Genomic DNA, 14583 nt, shown 5'->3' on the forward strand with positions numbered 1-14583 from the left:
AATTTATCAAGCTTAGTCTTAAAGTCAGATATGTCTTTTGCCCCCACTATTCCCCTTGGAAGGCTGTTCCAGAATTTCACTCCTCTAATGGTTAGAAACCTTCGGCTAATTTCAAGTCTAAACTTCCTAGTGTCCAGTTTATATCCATTTGTTCTTGTGTCCACATTGGTACTAAGCTTAAATAATTCCTCTCTTTCCCTAATATTTATCCCTCTGATATATTTATAAAGAGCAATCTTATACCCCCTCAGCCTTCTTTCGGTTAGGTTAAACAAGGCAAGTTCTTTGAGTCTCCATTCATAAGACAGGTTTTCCATTCCTCAGATCATCCTAGTAGCCCTTCTCTGTACTTGTTCCAGTTTGAATTCATCCTTCTTAAACATGGGAGACCAGAACTGGCTTGGGCAAAGCAAATCTTTCTAGGTAGCACGGGGTCTGGCTACTCCTTCCCTCAGTCGGTCCCTTGTGCTTCCCTCCTGGGGACAGAGTGCAGCCTTCCTTGCTTGCTTGCCGGAAGGGTTCAGAGCCTTGCTGCACCTAGCTTGCTGGCAATTTTCTCTGCAACTTTAACTTTAACTTTAACTTTCCCTCTCACCCCACCCCCTTTCCACCCGGGAAGGGTTTAAAAAGGTCTCAAACAGTTGGAGCCAGCTGAACCTAATTAGTTCCCTAGTAACTCCTTTTCCAGCTGAACCTTATTTCCCCCTGGTTCTCTCTCCTTAGTGGACTGGGAGAGGCTTTTTAACCCCCTGGGACTAATTACTACCCGCACCCCTTTGTAGCCATTTGTCCTGGGTTTGCCACAAACAGCAAAGTTATCTTTTGAAGGATTTGACTAATTTGTCACTATTGGCTTTATCTGCTCCTTGTGTAAGTGAACTTATGGGTAAATGCAGGGCCGGCTCCAGGCACCAGCATTCCAAGCTGGTGCTTGGGGCAGCATTCTGCAAGGGGCAGCAGTCCCTGTTGTTTTTCCCCCAAGCAGAGCGCCGAATTGCCACCGCAGGCGGCGGGGGCAGTCCGTGTGCCCTTAGGGCAGCACGCGCGTTTCCAAGGCAGCGGCAATTCGGCAGCAGCAGCTTCTATGTTTAGCTATCCGGGGTGGCTTCAGCTAAACATAGAAGCTGCCGCAGAATTGCCACTGCTGCAGAAACGCGCCTGCCGCCCTAAGGGCACACGGACTGCCCCCACCGCCCGCAGCGGCAATTCGGTGCGCTGCTTGGGGCAGCGAAAACTGTAGAGCCGGCCCTGGGTAAATGAGAGGGAAAGAGTCTTATTTCCTTTATATTATCTGTGTTTTCAGGATAATAGCCAGAAAATATCTCGATCAGTTTCTGTTTTCAAACCATAACAGTCTCCTCATGCACAACAGCAGTCTTGTCACAAATAATCTTATAGCTACACTATCCCCAACATTCAAGCTATCTGCTTTTAGCTTGAAAATCATGCTTGCATATTTCATATACTTTTTAAAATTTATATCAAATATACAAAATGTGCCCATCTACTACTGTGAGCACCTTTGACAGATCCTGAGGAATGATGTACTTAGAAAAACAATCCAGCCAAACTAATCAGTCAGCCCACAGCAACCATCAACAAAGCTGAATATCAGCCCTCATCATGGACCTCACTACCACCAGAAGAAGTCCAAGTGCAATGGTAAGTATGGTAACATGCTCTGAAAATCAACAGACCTGTATTAGTTTGTACTGTTAGGGGTTTAGTCCTTCACCCTCTCAGTTCCGTGGTCCTTCTCGCATAAACAGAGAGCAACAATACCCGAAGTCCAAAGGCGCAAACAATTCAATGTTCATTGGGGTGAACTTTCTCAGCAAGTATGATTCCAGTTTCCTTCCTTAGTGTCCCCCTTCCCAGCTCTGACACCACAGAGCCTTGCCTGTGTCCCTGTCCCTGTTCCTGTTCCCATCCCCACTTTAGCAAAACATGATCCCAATTCACCCATCCGCAGTCTCTGTTCCCATTCCCCCCACACACTTCCTAATTGACTTCAGATTATATAGCAAAACCTGAGTTTTGCTTAGCTATTCCTTAACCAATCATTTTACTGAAATTTAACTAACCAATCCTAACATATTGTAACATGGTTATTTGACCAGTTATACCCCACCATCTTAATTGGTTTACACCCAACAAAATTAATTATACAGTAGACAGAAACAATTACAGAACCAGAGACCATGCAAATAAACACACAAAACAATACAGAAGTGAGGATTTCACAACTAAAGCCTATACAGGCATAAGCGTTCTCCAGCTGTGTCTATTGATAAGTGAGTTCTTGCCAGACAGGATGCGATCAAACTAAGTTTCCTTTTACATCTTCTAGGCTCTTCCCTTTCTCTGGAGGTGATAGGAATATCAGGACAGGATTGTATTCCTAACAGCCCCATAGCACCTTATTTCAATGTGACTAGTTCGGAATGTGAGGATGTAACCATACACTTCCCAGCTTATGGCTGCCTAACTACATCTTAGCTGAAGGCTTAGTAAGAGAAGGCCATTAGACCGACAGCGATTTTGATTCTTTCCTTTATACCTCTATAACTAGCTAAGTGATAAGAATACACCTAAATTCTTAAAGTATAGGCCTTTGCAGACAGGCCTGAATATCTATATCCTAACATGTACCAAGGATGGGAGCAGATTTCAAAGCCTATATCCAGTGTTATGGATCCATCCCTCCAAGGCATCTGCCATTAGGAGATATGCAACTTCTTGCAGGATTGGGCCTTTACTTTGTAGTAATAATGAAAGTTCAGTAACTTTATTTTTTATATTTTTTAGCTTTCAATCATACCAAAAGTATGCCATTCTTTTTGTTTTATTTTTTACAGTGCTTTGAAGTAAGATTTTTCTCCTACTGTCAGTGAATAGCCTCTCATTTTGTTAACATTTTCTGTATGTAGGTATGCCCACAGAAAAAATGATTTTATTAATCAGGTGCCTGTAGTGGGGTGGTCACCCTGCTCATGATCTGAAGGGTTTAAAACAGCTCTGGGAGAGAGCTGAGGTGGGGGAAAGGCTAGGCTGATTGGGGGAAGCAGTCACAGGTGGGGCCATACCCCAATCAGGCCACAACTGGCCCTATCAGATTGCTGAGGGCCAGAAACTGGAAGACACTCTCTCTCAAGCTTCAGAGAGAGAAGAACCTGGCTGCCTTGGAGCTGAGAATGGTACCTAGGGTGGAGCAGTGCTGGGAAAGGGCAGAGGGAGCTGGGGAGCTCCAGCTTAGCAAAACCCCAGGCTGCAGGCCTAATTGAAAGCCTACAAATAGGTACTGGGGCTGCAGAGGGACAGCCCAGAGACAGGCAAAGGCAGCAGGTCCTAACCCCTTTGCCAATGATGAGTTGTTTACAGACTGCAATTTGCCCCAGGGAGTGGTGGCTAGATGGTGACTGGCAGTAGCCACTGAGGCAAGGTGGAGATATGGGGTTGGGGGTTCCCCTGGGAGGGGAGATCCAGAGTGAGGGGGTACTGCGGTCTGCAGAACCCCTGGGCAAAGGGCACCGGGGTCCAGGAGGGACACGGGGGCCAGTGGCAGGCAAGACACCAGCTGCAGAGGGCGCTCCAGGCTGGAAAGAGCTAATTCCCTGGATGACCACCAGGAGGCACCGTGCCAGTGAGTCATCGCCCTGCCACAGTGCCCAAAAGAATGCTAGGTGCCTCAAGCACATAGAATAAGACAGTTCCATGCCTCAAAGTGCTTATATTCTAAATAGGTAAAACATACTAGGTGGAGGAAAGGAATATATCAGACAAGCATTATGACTGAGAGGAATTTGGCATGTATCTTATTAATTGATTTTTTTTAATCTTTCTTTGCTTCTCCCTCCCTCTGGCACTTTATTTGCTTCCTCTTGCCAGCAGTCCCTATTGCAATCAGATTACTTTCTTGCTATTCTAAAACAACATGTTCCTGGTTCAGGATCAATGCCTTCTTGGAATTTGACTTTTAATAAGAAACAAATCCAGTCCAGGCTTGGCTACTCCTGGTATTCCTGGCTCAGGACTGTTCAGCACACCCCCTAGGTCATCCGTCTCATGCCACCTCTGAAGCCTGCTTCCTTCCCTCCAGGTTTGATATTGCCGGTAAATGTTGCAGAATGATGTGGCTTTCTCTCTTTCTCAAGACCAGGCCATTAACCCTTATGGCAGTGTGTCAAATGTGGGTTTTGTCTACGATATCACACCTCCCCTCTGAAAGAGTGCCCTCTTGCCCCTCTTCTCCACTGTGCAGGAGAGTTACAACATGATGAGATTCACTATTTCCTTCTCCACTTACTGGTCTCATGTTCATGGCTGGTATTTTTCTGTCTCACAAACTCAAAAGTTTATCTACTCTTTTCTCAATGCCTTTTCCTTCTCTTTTCTCTAGCCTTATGGCTGTTTCTGTATCTATTGATGCCTTTTCCATTATATGGTTCAGGTGGCACAACATACACCTGCAGTAGATGAGAGCGTCACCATGTGACCAGAATCATGCTATATCCTTGGTGCTCTTTTCAAGGGAATTGAAAACAAACGTTGCTTTATTCTATATCAAATGTATTGTTTGGTGCGTAGGCATATTTCCATCTTTACATCAGATTGCTTGCACCTTTGCATATAGTTTCATTCTTCAAAAACATCTAAATAAACCATATTTTCAAATAGATCCAAAGCAATGCATGGAAGCTAGTAAATGAGTCTGCAATAATTGGAATCTTTGCTTAGAAATGTCTAGCAAAAAGTAGGACATGCGCATATCTTCACCTCATCTAATATTACCATCTAATATTACCAGTAGTCCATTAGTAATATAGTGCTAATAATGAATTGTTTCTGACCTGTACCTTCAGTCACAGCATATGTAGCCACTAGCTGTTCTGAAAATAGAAGGCAGTAAGTGTAAGCTCACATTGTATTCTCAATGCCCATTTGTTTTTATGGACATTCTCTGCAGTTATCAAAATATCTCAACCAAGAAAATGAAGGACATTTCCAGTTCTGCAGTATGAAAACTGAAACTGTTGATGCCTTTAACACCACTTTATCTTTCATCCAGAGAAATACAACCGCTTTCACATTTTATTGAAAACCTTTTACATTTATATTCTCACTGCATGTTCTAGACCAGGGGTAGGCAACCTATGACACGTGTGCTGAAGGTGGCACACAGGCTGATTTTCAGTGGCACTCACACTGCCTGGGTCCTGGCCACCGGTCCGAGGGACTCTGCATTTTAATTTAATTTTAAATGAAGCTTCTTAAACATTTTAAAAACCTTATTCACTTTACATACAACAATAATTTAGTTATATAATACAGACTTATAGAAAGAGACCTTCTAAAAACGTTAAAATGTATTATTGGAACCTTAAATTCGAATGAATAAATGAAGACTCCACACACCACTTCTGAAAGGTTGCCAACCCCTGTTCTAGACCACCTGCTTATTAAAAAGTGTCAAACTTGGGGCCTACAGGGATAAGCATATCTCTGAATAAAACATTCAGGTATTAAGTAAAATAAGCGACAGATATACCTTTGCTTATGACATTTTCCTCATGACGCTGCCTGCTATGCATCTGATATGTAGCAGTATGTACATCAAAACTAACAGCAACAAAATAATATGATAAAAATTACATACCTCAAAAGGAAAACTGATTTATGCCAAAACCAAAGTGATCAGTTTTGGTGCAAATTAATATAGAACCTGAGTCTGCACCCATTGAAATCAGTGGGAGTTTTCTGTTGACGTCAGTAGGTGCAGGATTAGTCCCATGGTGATTCAATTTCATGAGCACTTCCCTTCACAGTTGTCTACTCTGAGTAGAAAAGCAAACTACGTGAAGGTTTTTCTGTTTCATCAATGCATGTCTGCTACTGTGAACCATTATGTTGTCACACAAAGATGATCACAGAGAAGTACATTTCTAAAGAAGAAATCATGATTGAAGTAAAGAGTTGCAGATGTGCTGGAGGTATCCATATTTCCTGGTGTTGATATTTAGCACCCTGAATCCTGGTCAGGGCAGTCTCCCCCCCCGCCCCCACCTTCTACCCCACCTCTTGCCCAGCCAGTCCCTGGGCAACAGTCTACCCTCCACCCCAATTCTTCATTTGATCTCGGTTTTCCCCCATTTTCCTCCCTTGCTCCCAGTCCAAGACTCCTTGCCCAGCCAGTCCCAGCATCCCCCACAACAACTCCTCATACCAGTTTGTCTCCTCTACAATGCCAGAATACTGTGAGGGGGAGCATTAAGAGCACAGGAGAGATTTTCAGTTCCAATGCCCAGACCTGGACCTGCCCTAGCCTGCAGGAGCCCAGCACTGCAGTTCCTACTCCTGAGGGAATTCTGTGCTACTGTGTGCATGCATAATTAATAAGATGTGCATATTTTTAATTTTTTTGCTCAGAAAAAAGCTTCTGTTGGAAAGTTGTTGCAGTTCTCCCTTTTGCCCACTGAAGGCGATGTGGTGGTAGAACACAGCAGCAGCTCCCAGCCAGCTAGGGAAAAGAAAGAGCCTGCTTTCTTCACAGCACCTGTCGGGCTAGGTCTGGAGACACGGGCTATGGGGAGAAAGACAGTGGGGGGTCATACAGGGGCTCATAAGGGCTAATGGAGGAGGACAGACTGGGGCAGGGGCTGAATGGGAGTGGAGGCACAGAGCCACAGAGGGGAAAGAGGTGCAGGACCATTGGGACAGGAGGTGACTGAGGGGGCCACAGAGACACATGGGGACAGAGGGGTGCAAGGACACATGGGGATGTGGGAGTCAGTTTCTGAGTGGGGTGGAAGGACACCTGTGGACAGGGAGTGCAGGGACACATAGGGAAAGGGGAAGATGTGCCTTAGTGGATGAGAGAGGCTAGGGGTCATCCAGGGTCTGCATGTGTGAAGCTTCCTAACAATCCCTTCCTTGACACCCCCCCCCGCAAAAAAACAAACACTGTTCTATAATTTTCCCAAACATATCTAACAACCCACCAAGTTCACACCAAGGCTCCTTCCCAGCAATTACTTCCCTCTCCCTCAGCTCCTTCATTACCCCTAATTCCCCCTAAGCCTTTGCACTGCTTCTGAGGGGTGTGGGAAATACAATTCTGTATTGTAATTTAAAGGAATTATTACTCAGAGTTCTGTATTAATATGCCTAGGTAAGGAATCTATTTATAAAAAACATTTCCTGAATCTTTTTTTGTTTTCTGTATTGTTACAGACATACTTGCTGACACGTATTTTGAATAAACAACCAAAAATAATTAAAACTGCTGTGATTATATTGTGTTATTTTGACAAATAAAATATGCAAAATTTGAAAATATTTTGCGCAGAATTTTTAATTTTTTGTTGCAGAATTTTTTTTTAAGTTTTTGCACAGAATTCCCTCAAGAGTAAATTGCATTGAAAATCCTGCTCAGTCCCAGGCTCCAGCATGCTCAGTTTGGAGGGAATATTCAGAAAATTTAGCTGCAAAGTCCTAGCTGATCTCTACTGAGTATGTATGAATTGCAATTTTTCAAAGGCTTATAATTTGGCCTAATTTGAGGTGGATTTTCATGAGGACAACAAAAGTCACATCTCTGATAATGTAGGCCATCTACACTAACTCCTCACTTAAAGTCATCCTGGTTAACGTTGTTTCATTGTTACCTTGCTGATCAGTTAGGGAACATGCTCATTTAAAGCTGTGCAATGCTCCCTTCTAACATCATTTAGCAGCTGCCTGCTTTGTCCACTGCTTGCAGGAAGAGCAGCCCGGTGGAGCTAGCTGGAGGGGGGTTGGAACCAGGGTGGACTGACAGCCCCCCTGTCAGCTCCCCATTCCCCTAAGTTCCCTGTGCAGCAGCTGTTCCTCTCCCCACTGCCATGTGCTGCTCCTGCCCTCTGCCTTGGAGCTGCTCCCTGAGACTCCTGCTTGCTGTGGGGGGTGGTGGGAGGAAGAAGGGGGTTAATGTGAGGGTGTCCCCCTCCCCCCGCTCCTGCACCCTGCTTACCCCATCTTCCATAGAGCAGGGGGGACACACAACAGAGGGAGCTTCCAGGCGGCAGCAGCTGCATCTGTGGTCTGGTCTCAGCTTGCTGATCTAATGAACAAGGCAGTGTACTTCTGACCCCACTCTTCATACTTAAAGGGGAAATGTGCATCCCTCTCTCTCTCACACACACACACAGGGTGTGTGTGTCTCTCTCTCTGTCTTCCCTCCCTCCTTTCCTGCTGCCTTGTACAGTAGAATGTGAGAATTAATCCTTGAGGGCTCAGCCAATTGCTAGTTCATCATTTAGCAGTAAGGCATTCCCTGGAAATATACCACCCTCTGACTCCTCCACCTCAACCAAGCTTCACAATCATCATCACTGTGTACCAGTATTAAATTGTTTGTTTAAAACTTATACTCTGTGTGTGTGTGTGTGTATATATTATTACTATACATATTAATCTTTTGTCTGATGAAAAAAAATTTCCCTAGAACCTAACTCCCTCATTTACATTAATTCTTATGGGGAAATTGGATTCACTTAACATTGTTTTGCTTAAAGTCGCATTTTTCAGGAACTTAGGTACAACGTTAAATGAGGAGTTACTGTACTTGCCAAATTTCATGTCCCTGCTCCAAAATATAGAGGTCACAACATTTTTTTTTAACAGGGACAAAACAATGTATTTTTCTAAAAACTTGTTCTTCAAAACAGCCAAACCATTTTGGCTGAAATCACTTCTCCCTAACCCTCCCTACCCCCCCCCCCAACAAAAAATCAACCTAAGGCGGACAACTGTCATGCAAAATTTCAGCCCAAATGGTTAAATTTTTGGCAAAATTATAAGCAATTGAAAACAAGGTCTTATAATGGGAAGTGTTCAGCAACAGCATTGCATTTGACTAAAGCCCTCTTTGCTAAATTGTCATTCCAAAGCTATTTCCTTTTTCTTTTCTTTTTTCGGTCTATATATCCTATGACCTTTGTGTCTGGATATCCTGTAATCCATCTAGATATTAAATAAATCACTGGAAGTGTAATGCTCCTCACATTTGGTTAATAATTGTTCTGATTAACCCTAAATCTTCAATAATTTTGATATTATTTGTATATATGTGTGTTCCTCCATCATGTATTTCAAGTGGCTGATAACCTTTGTAGCCCATCCTAAACAAGCACACACACTTCACATAGTTATTCAAAGCTTATTCGCAGTAGTGGACGTGTAACAGAGTTTTGCTTTTCACACTGTTCCAGTTTTGTATATAAAAATACTGGACCTTTTAAAAACATTTTTTTTTTTAACTCCAGGAACGTCTTCTACTTTCTTTACTGCCTGCTCACATTGCTATGGAAATGAAAGCTGAGATTATTCAGAGGTTACAAGGCCCCAGAGCAGGCCAGCTGGAAAATACGAACAACTTTCACAATTTATATGTCAAGAGGCACACCAATGTGAGGTATTGTATTTTACTATCATCTATAAACCAGGTCAGCAAAGCATTGGGGGTGGGGGGAGAGGGGGGGAGTGTGAATGGAAGGTGGTTTTACCATGCTTTTTAACCACTTAAGTTCTGGTACAAAAATATTGTATTTGATCAAATTTGATCAAACTTTTAACAGATTCCTTGTTGCAGCCAAGCATAGCTATTTTTGGAATCAACTCAGAGAACTTTGTAGAAATTATCCTCTGATTTACATTAGAATGGGCTTTCCTCATTGATCCTGATGTCTTTGTAAAGTTTCCTAATCTGTTGTCTTTCAAGTTGAAGGGCCAAATTCTGTGTGAAGTTACTCTGAATTTTCAGTTATGTCAGTTAGAACAGAATTCAATTAAGACTTTTAGCGGAGCATAAATAGAAATGGCTTTAACATAGACTGGGTGCTTGAGGACATATTTACAGATTCTGCTGCAAAATCTGATGATTTATCAAACTCAGCATTTCTAGAATTTGGAGAGGGGGGAAGTTGTCTCATAACTCTTGTGTCAGATTAAAGGGATTGTACTATTACTCCCATTTCTGGAGATAAAAAACAATAACACAAAGAACTGGGTGAATAAAAGAAATCAGGTCACTTATTTAGATACCTGAATATGAATTTTGAAGCCTGACTTTAGACTTCTATTTGTGAAAATGTTAATTTATATGATATTCTCATCTTCTTAGCAATTTGCTGAAAGGGTAAGATAATGTCTGGTTTTTTTTATCCTGGATTGCTTATAAGAAATAAGTAATAAACACTTGATACATATCTAAAACCTATAGCATTCAACAAGCATGAAATAAATTAGATTTATATGAAGTAATAGGTTTCTATTGAAATTACTCTAAAATATCCTTTCTCTTTAACCATCCTATAGGTCTTCAGTTTTTAAGAGCTAATACAAAAGTCATGACTCAAAAGGAGGAAGGGCTGAGTTTACCTTGTCAGAATTCAAATCTCTTGAGTTAATATAAATCTACCCAGCTAACTTCAGAGAAAATGACCCTTTTTGTTCATTATAGTAGTTTTAGAGATTATATAATGAGAAACCTGAAATATATTTGAAATTAAAGTTTTAATGATTATTTCCAAACCTGCTACTGGAAAGATCTGGATCCTCTAATTAGGCGCAACAAAGTGTGCCCATGAAAGGAGCATAGTATGAACTAAGAAATAATTCTGTGAAGCATGTGCGATTATGTCTCAGTGCAATGGCATGTCATTGCCTTGTCACACAAAGTTGAAAAAAGATTTTTAAGGAGCTGTGAATAAATAGCTGTGAGCAGCACCTTGATTTATGCATATGGGCCTGATTCTGCAATGTGCTGAGCACTTATTTTTGGATTTTGTTTAGGGGTAAATACGTCTTTATTCTAAAGGTAGGGAAACTGATAAGCAAGTGTGTTTTCCTTTCCTTTGTAGTATTTTGTATGCTGATATTGTAGGATTCACTCGACTGGCTAGTGACTGCTCACCTGGAGAACTGGTGCACATGCTTAACGAGCTCTTTGGCAAGTTTGATCAAATTGCAAAGGTAATTATCTGCTAGGGCTTTTCTCATTTATGCTACAGCTGTTTATTATTACTGTGCAATGCTTTCCTCATGGGAACTCTACACTCTTTCCTCTTAGCAAGGGCACAGTCTTCTGGGCAGCAATGCTCAGGCTTTAAGCAGGAGAGTGTACTGAAACCATGTGGAGATTCTCCAGGAGGATGAATCTTGTTCCAATATGGAGACTGTTCAGTGCTTCAACTTGCGGAGTTCAGAGACTAGTGACCTCTGAAACGTTACAGAGAAATTCAGTGTAACCCTCTTGCACTAATGAGAACAATGTTTCTTCTTTGAGTGATTGTGTAGTGCACATCAGTTTGTGCACGTGCTCCATGCACTGGACAGTTTTTCTTTAGCAGTCTCTGTGTGGTTTGCACATGCGTCCCCACTTTCCTTATGCTTGTAATGAGGGAATAAATGAGGCTGCTGGATCATCGCCATTTTAGTTCCTCATTAGCCCTCATGGACTAGAATGCAGCTTCAGTCTATGTGCTGACTTCTACTTCCTAAAGAGTTTATAAATATTTATAGTGTTTATAGTTTCTTATTTAGAGTTTAATATAGTTAGTTAGGAATTAGCTTAACAGAGGTCTGGTTCCTTTCCACTGTAGTATCTGCAGGTTGTTCCCAATAAAACTAAGCTGCCTAGGGAGTAGGGCATGAAGGTGGGGGTAACCTATGACTGACCCATCTCTAAGTCAGCCTGAAGAAGGTAGGAATGTTTCTACTGTTCTGTGCTGCTCTAAGATCTCTGTGCTCTCCACTCCCATCTCTGACTATGAGAGATTGGAGAGCAAAGATAGGGCAGAAATGGATAAGGGAGATATGAATGATCCCATAAGGACAAGAGGGAAGGTTCCCCATCCAAGCCCTCTGAAAAGAGGCAGAAGTTGTTTTAATTGGAACTTTGAGAGCTGCACACCAACTGTCCCTCTGAAGCTGCACAAATCCTCTGTTTTTTCTCCTCCCTTTAAAGGCTTACTTTCCAACTATCTATCTGCCTAGACAGAAATCATGCCCAACAGATGGGTACAAGAGGTCATCTTCTCAGGTACACCATCCAGTTCTCTTCTCTCTACAGCCCCCACCTCCTTGTCCCTTCTCTTTTGGGAACCCCTTTCATGACAGCATTCTTCTGCTGGAGGCAGACTTGATCCTTGAGCGGAGGGCAATAGAACTAGTATCTGCTACAGAAAGGAGTTCTATTTGAGGTAATTTCTCATCCATGTGAAGACATGGAGATAAAGACCAACTCTGGACCTGAGAGAACTGAACAAGCGCATCTACTGCCTAAAGTTCATAATGGTGACCCTGTTCTCCATTATCCTGTTGCTGTAAATATAATGTAAAGTCCATTTATTCATGTCTGAATACTAGAGACATAACAGAATTTTTTGAAGCATTCTTGATTCATTGCTAACATCACACACTCAGCAGCTGACCTTCCAGTGGTCTGCCATACTCCATTTATCCATCTCCTTGTTGGTCATCTCCTACTATGATGACCTGCTACTATTCCTTCCATGATAACTTTCTTGAGATTATTTCCATCTCTACCCGGGCCTGATGTGCCCAAACTACATAAGTTTGCACCTGTAGATTTCCAAGAGTAAGTCCGCTTCTCTCCAATAATATTTCTAACTTCAGCATTCATCTTTTCCATCTAGGAGATAATACAGGAGTCTTTGACAGCACCACATTTTAAAGACTTAAATTTTCCTCTTGTCAGCAACATTAGTTTCCCAGTATTTTACATATGTATGTTGCTGTGGAAAAAATGAAGCTTTCTACCAGTCAAACCTTCATACATTTCAAGATGCCACAGGTTTTCCACCATTTCAAAAGAGTCTATGGCTGAGCAAGCCATCCCTAGTTTTTTTTCAGACTTCCTTGGAGCAGCCTCGTTGGTTGGATATGAGTGATCCCAGATAATTAAATTAATCTACTTTGGCAGCTTTGAGCATGATAGTTTTCATTTTATACCAAAATTCATTTGGATTTTTCTCTTCTTTCACCTTGATTCCTCAAAACCATTCTCGGCAGAAGTCATGTAATTTTTGTTAATTCTGGACAAGTTCAGATGCAGTGGTCCTGCTGAACATCTTCTTACCTTTTTAAGTTTTAACTTTATTTTTGAAGCTAATGTTTGATGGTCTGCAGTTGGGAAAGTATTTGTCCATTGGCTGCTCAATCCCCAGCATCCCTTTATCATTATTTTTTATTATATCATTTAATGTATTGTTATTTGGTTCTTTGTCATGCCATTGGGTGACCTCCAGGTATAGAAACATGTAGAATTTTGGGTGAAGATGGTGTTTGTAATGACCAGATGATAAGAGCAGCAAAATTCAAGTAAATACCTTTTTCTCCCATTTTATAAACTAGGACCACGGTTTCCCATTACTTCTTTATGAGAGCTTTCCACTCTGACTTTTCTGTTCAGATCTCCAGTTAAGAAGGCGATGTTTTTACTCGGTATTTTAATGAGTGTCACTTCATTCATTGAGAAGTCATTGATCAAATCAGCAGATTATCATTGGGGCTAAACTTGTACAGTCAGCACATTAACTCACTTTGTTTGAAAGCAAATTTTAATGATTCTGTATCTGATTGAATTATATCCAAGCATACATTTTGATGTCTCTTTGGGTAATATAAATGAAACCCTGTTTTCTCTCACTGTCTTCGATCCTGCATAGTACACTGTATCCCCATCGATTTTCATTTAATGAAACAGTGACATGTATTGTAATGTCAAATATAAATATATGTCATGAACGTGAAAATACATATCATGGACATGTTGCCACTCCCAGGGAGCCACCTGAGGTAAGCGCCACCCGGAGCCCGCATTCCAAACCTCTTCCAACCTCCCCAACCCCTGTCCCATCCCTGAACCCCCTCCTGCACCAAAACTCCCTCCTGGAGCCTGCACCCTGTACCACAGTCCCCTGCCCCAGCCCTGAGCCCCCTCCTGCACCCTGTACCTCTCATTTCTGGCCCCATCCCAGAGCCCAAATCCCCAGTCAGAGCCATCACTCCCTACCACACTCCAACCCCCTGTCCCAGCCCGATGAAAATGAGTGAGTGAGTGATGGTGGGGGAGAGTGAGCGACAGAGGGAGGGGGTGGAGTGAGTGGGGACAGAGCCTCAAAGAAGAGGTCAGGCCTTGGGGAAGAGGTGAGACAGGGAGCAGGGCAAGAGTGTTTGGTTTGTCAGCCATACTGGGAGCTAGTGTTAGAGAAGGAAATAAGATGGTGAAAGTCTGGAAGTCCTCTTTATTCCCGTGGTGCAAAGCATGAGGAGAGAGGAGGGCACTTACACAGACTGCATAGCTGCTGCTAAAGAAAAATTAGCTGGTGTTCAGCTTATGGAGCACATGTGCAACTTGAAGTGCAGTACTCATAGTGAAAACATATTTTAAAAGACTTGGGTTAAAGCACACACAAAAGGACAATAAAAACAGAATGTTGACAGTCCTCCCAGAACAGCTTTATTTAAATTAACAAGGAATAAAAAACTGAAAGTAGAAAACTGAAAAATATGATCAAATAA

At 42.2% G+C, this 14583-nt stretch overlaps 1 protein-coding gene across 2 annotated transcripts in view; it reads left to right on the top strand.

Annotated features, from left to right (window-relative positions):
- Nucleotides 1-14583, top strand: part of ADCY2 (adenylate cyclase 2) — a 444758-nt gene that overhangs the window by 289577 nt on the left and 140598 nt on the right. For both annotated transcript variants that reach the window (XM_050938140.1, XM_050938141.1), the window contains 2 exons: nt 9303-9451; nt 10899-11010. In XM_050938140.1, the coding sequence (XP_050794097.1) occupies nt 9303-9451; nt 10899-11010 (261 nt within the window). The remainder of the gene's footprint in view (nt 1-9302; nt 9452-10898; nt 11011-14583) is intronic.

Source organism: Gopherus flavomarginatus, chromosome 2, assembly GCF_025201925.1.
Source record: "Gopherus flavomarginatus isolate rGopFla2 chromosome 2, rGopFla2.mat.asm, whole genome shotgun sequence".
Classification (NCBI taxonomy): domain Eukaryota; kingdom Metazoa; phylum Chordata; order Testudines; family Testudinidae; genus Gopherus; species Gopherus flavomarginatus.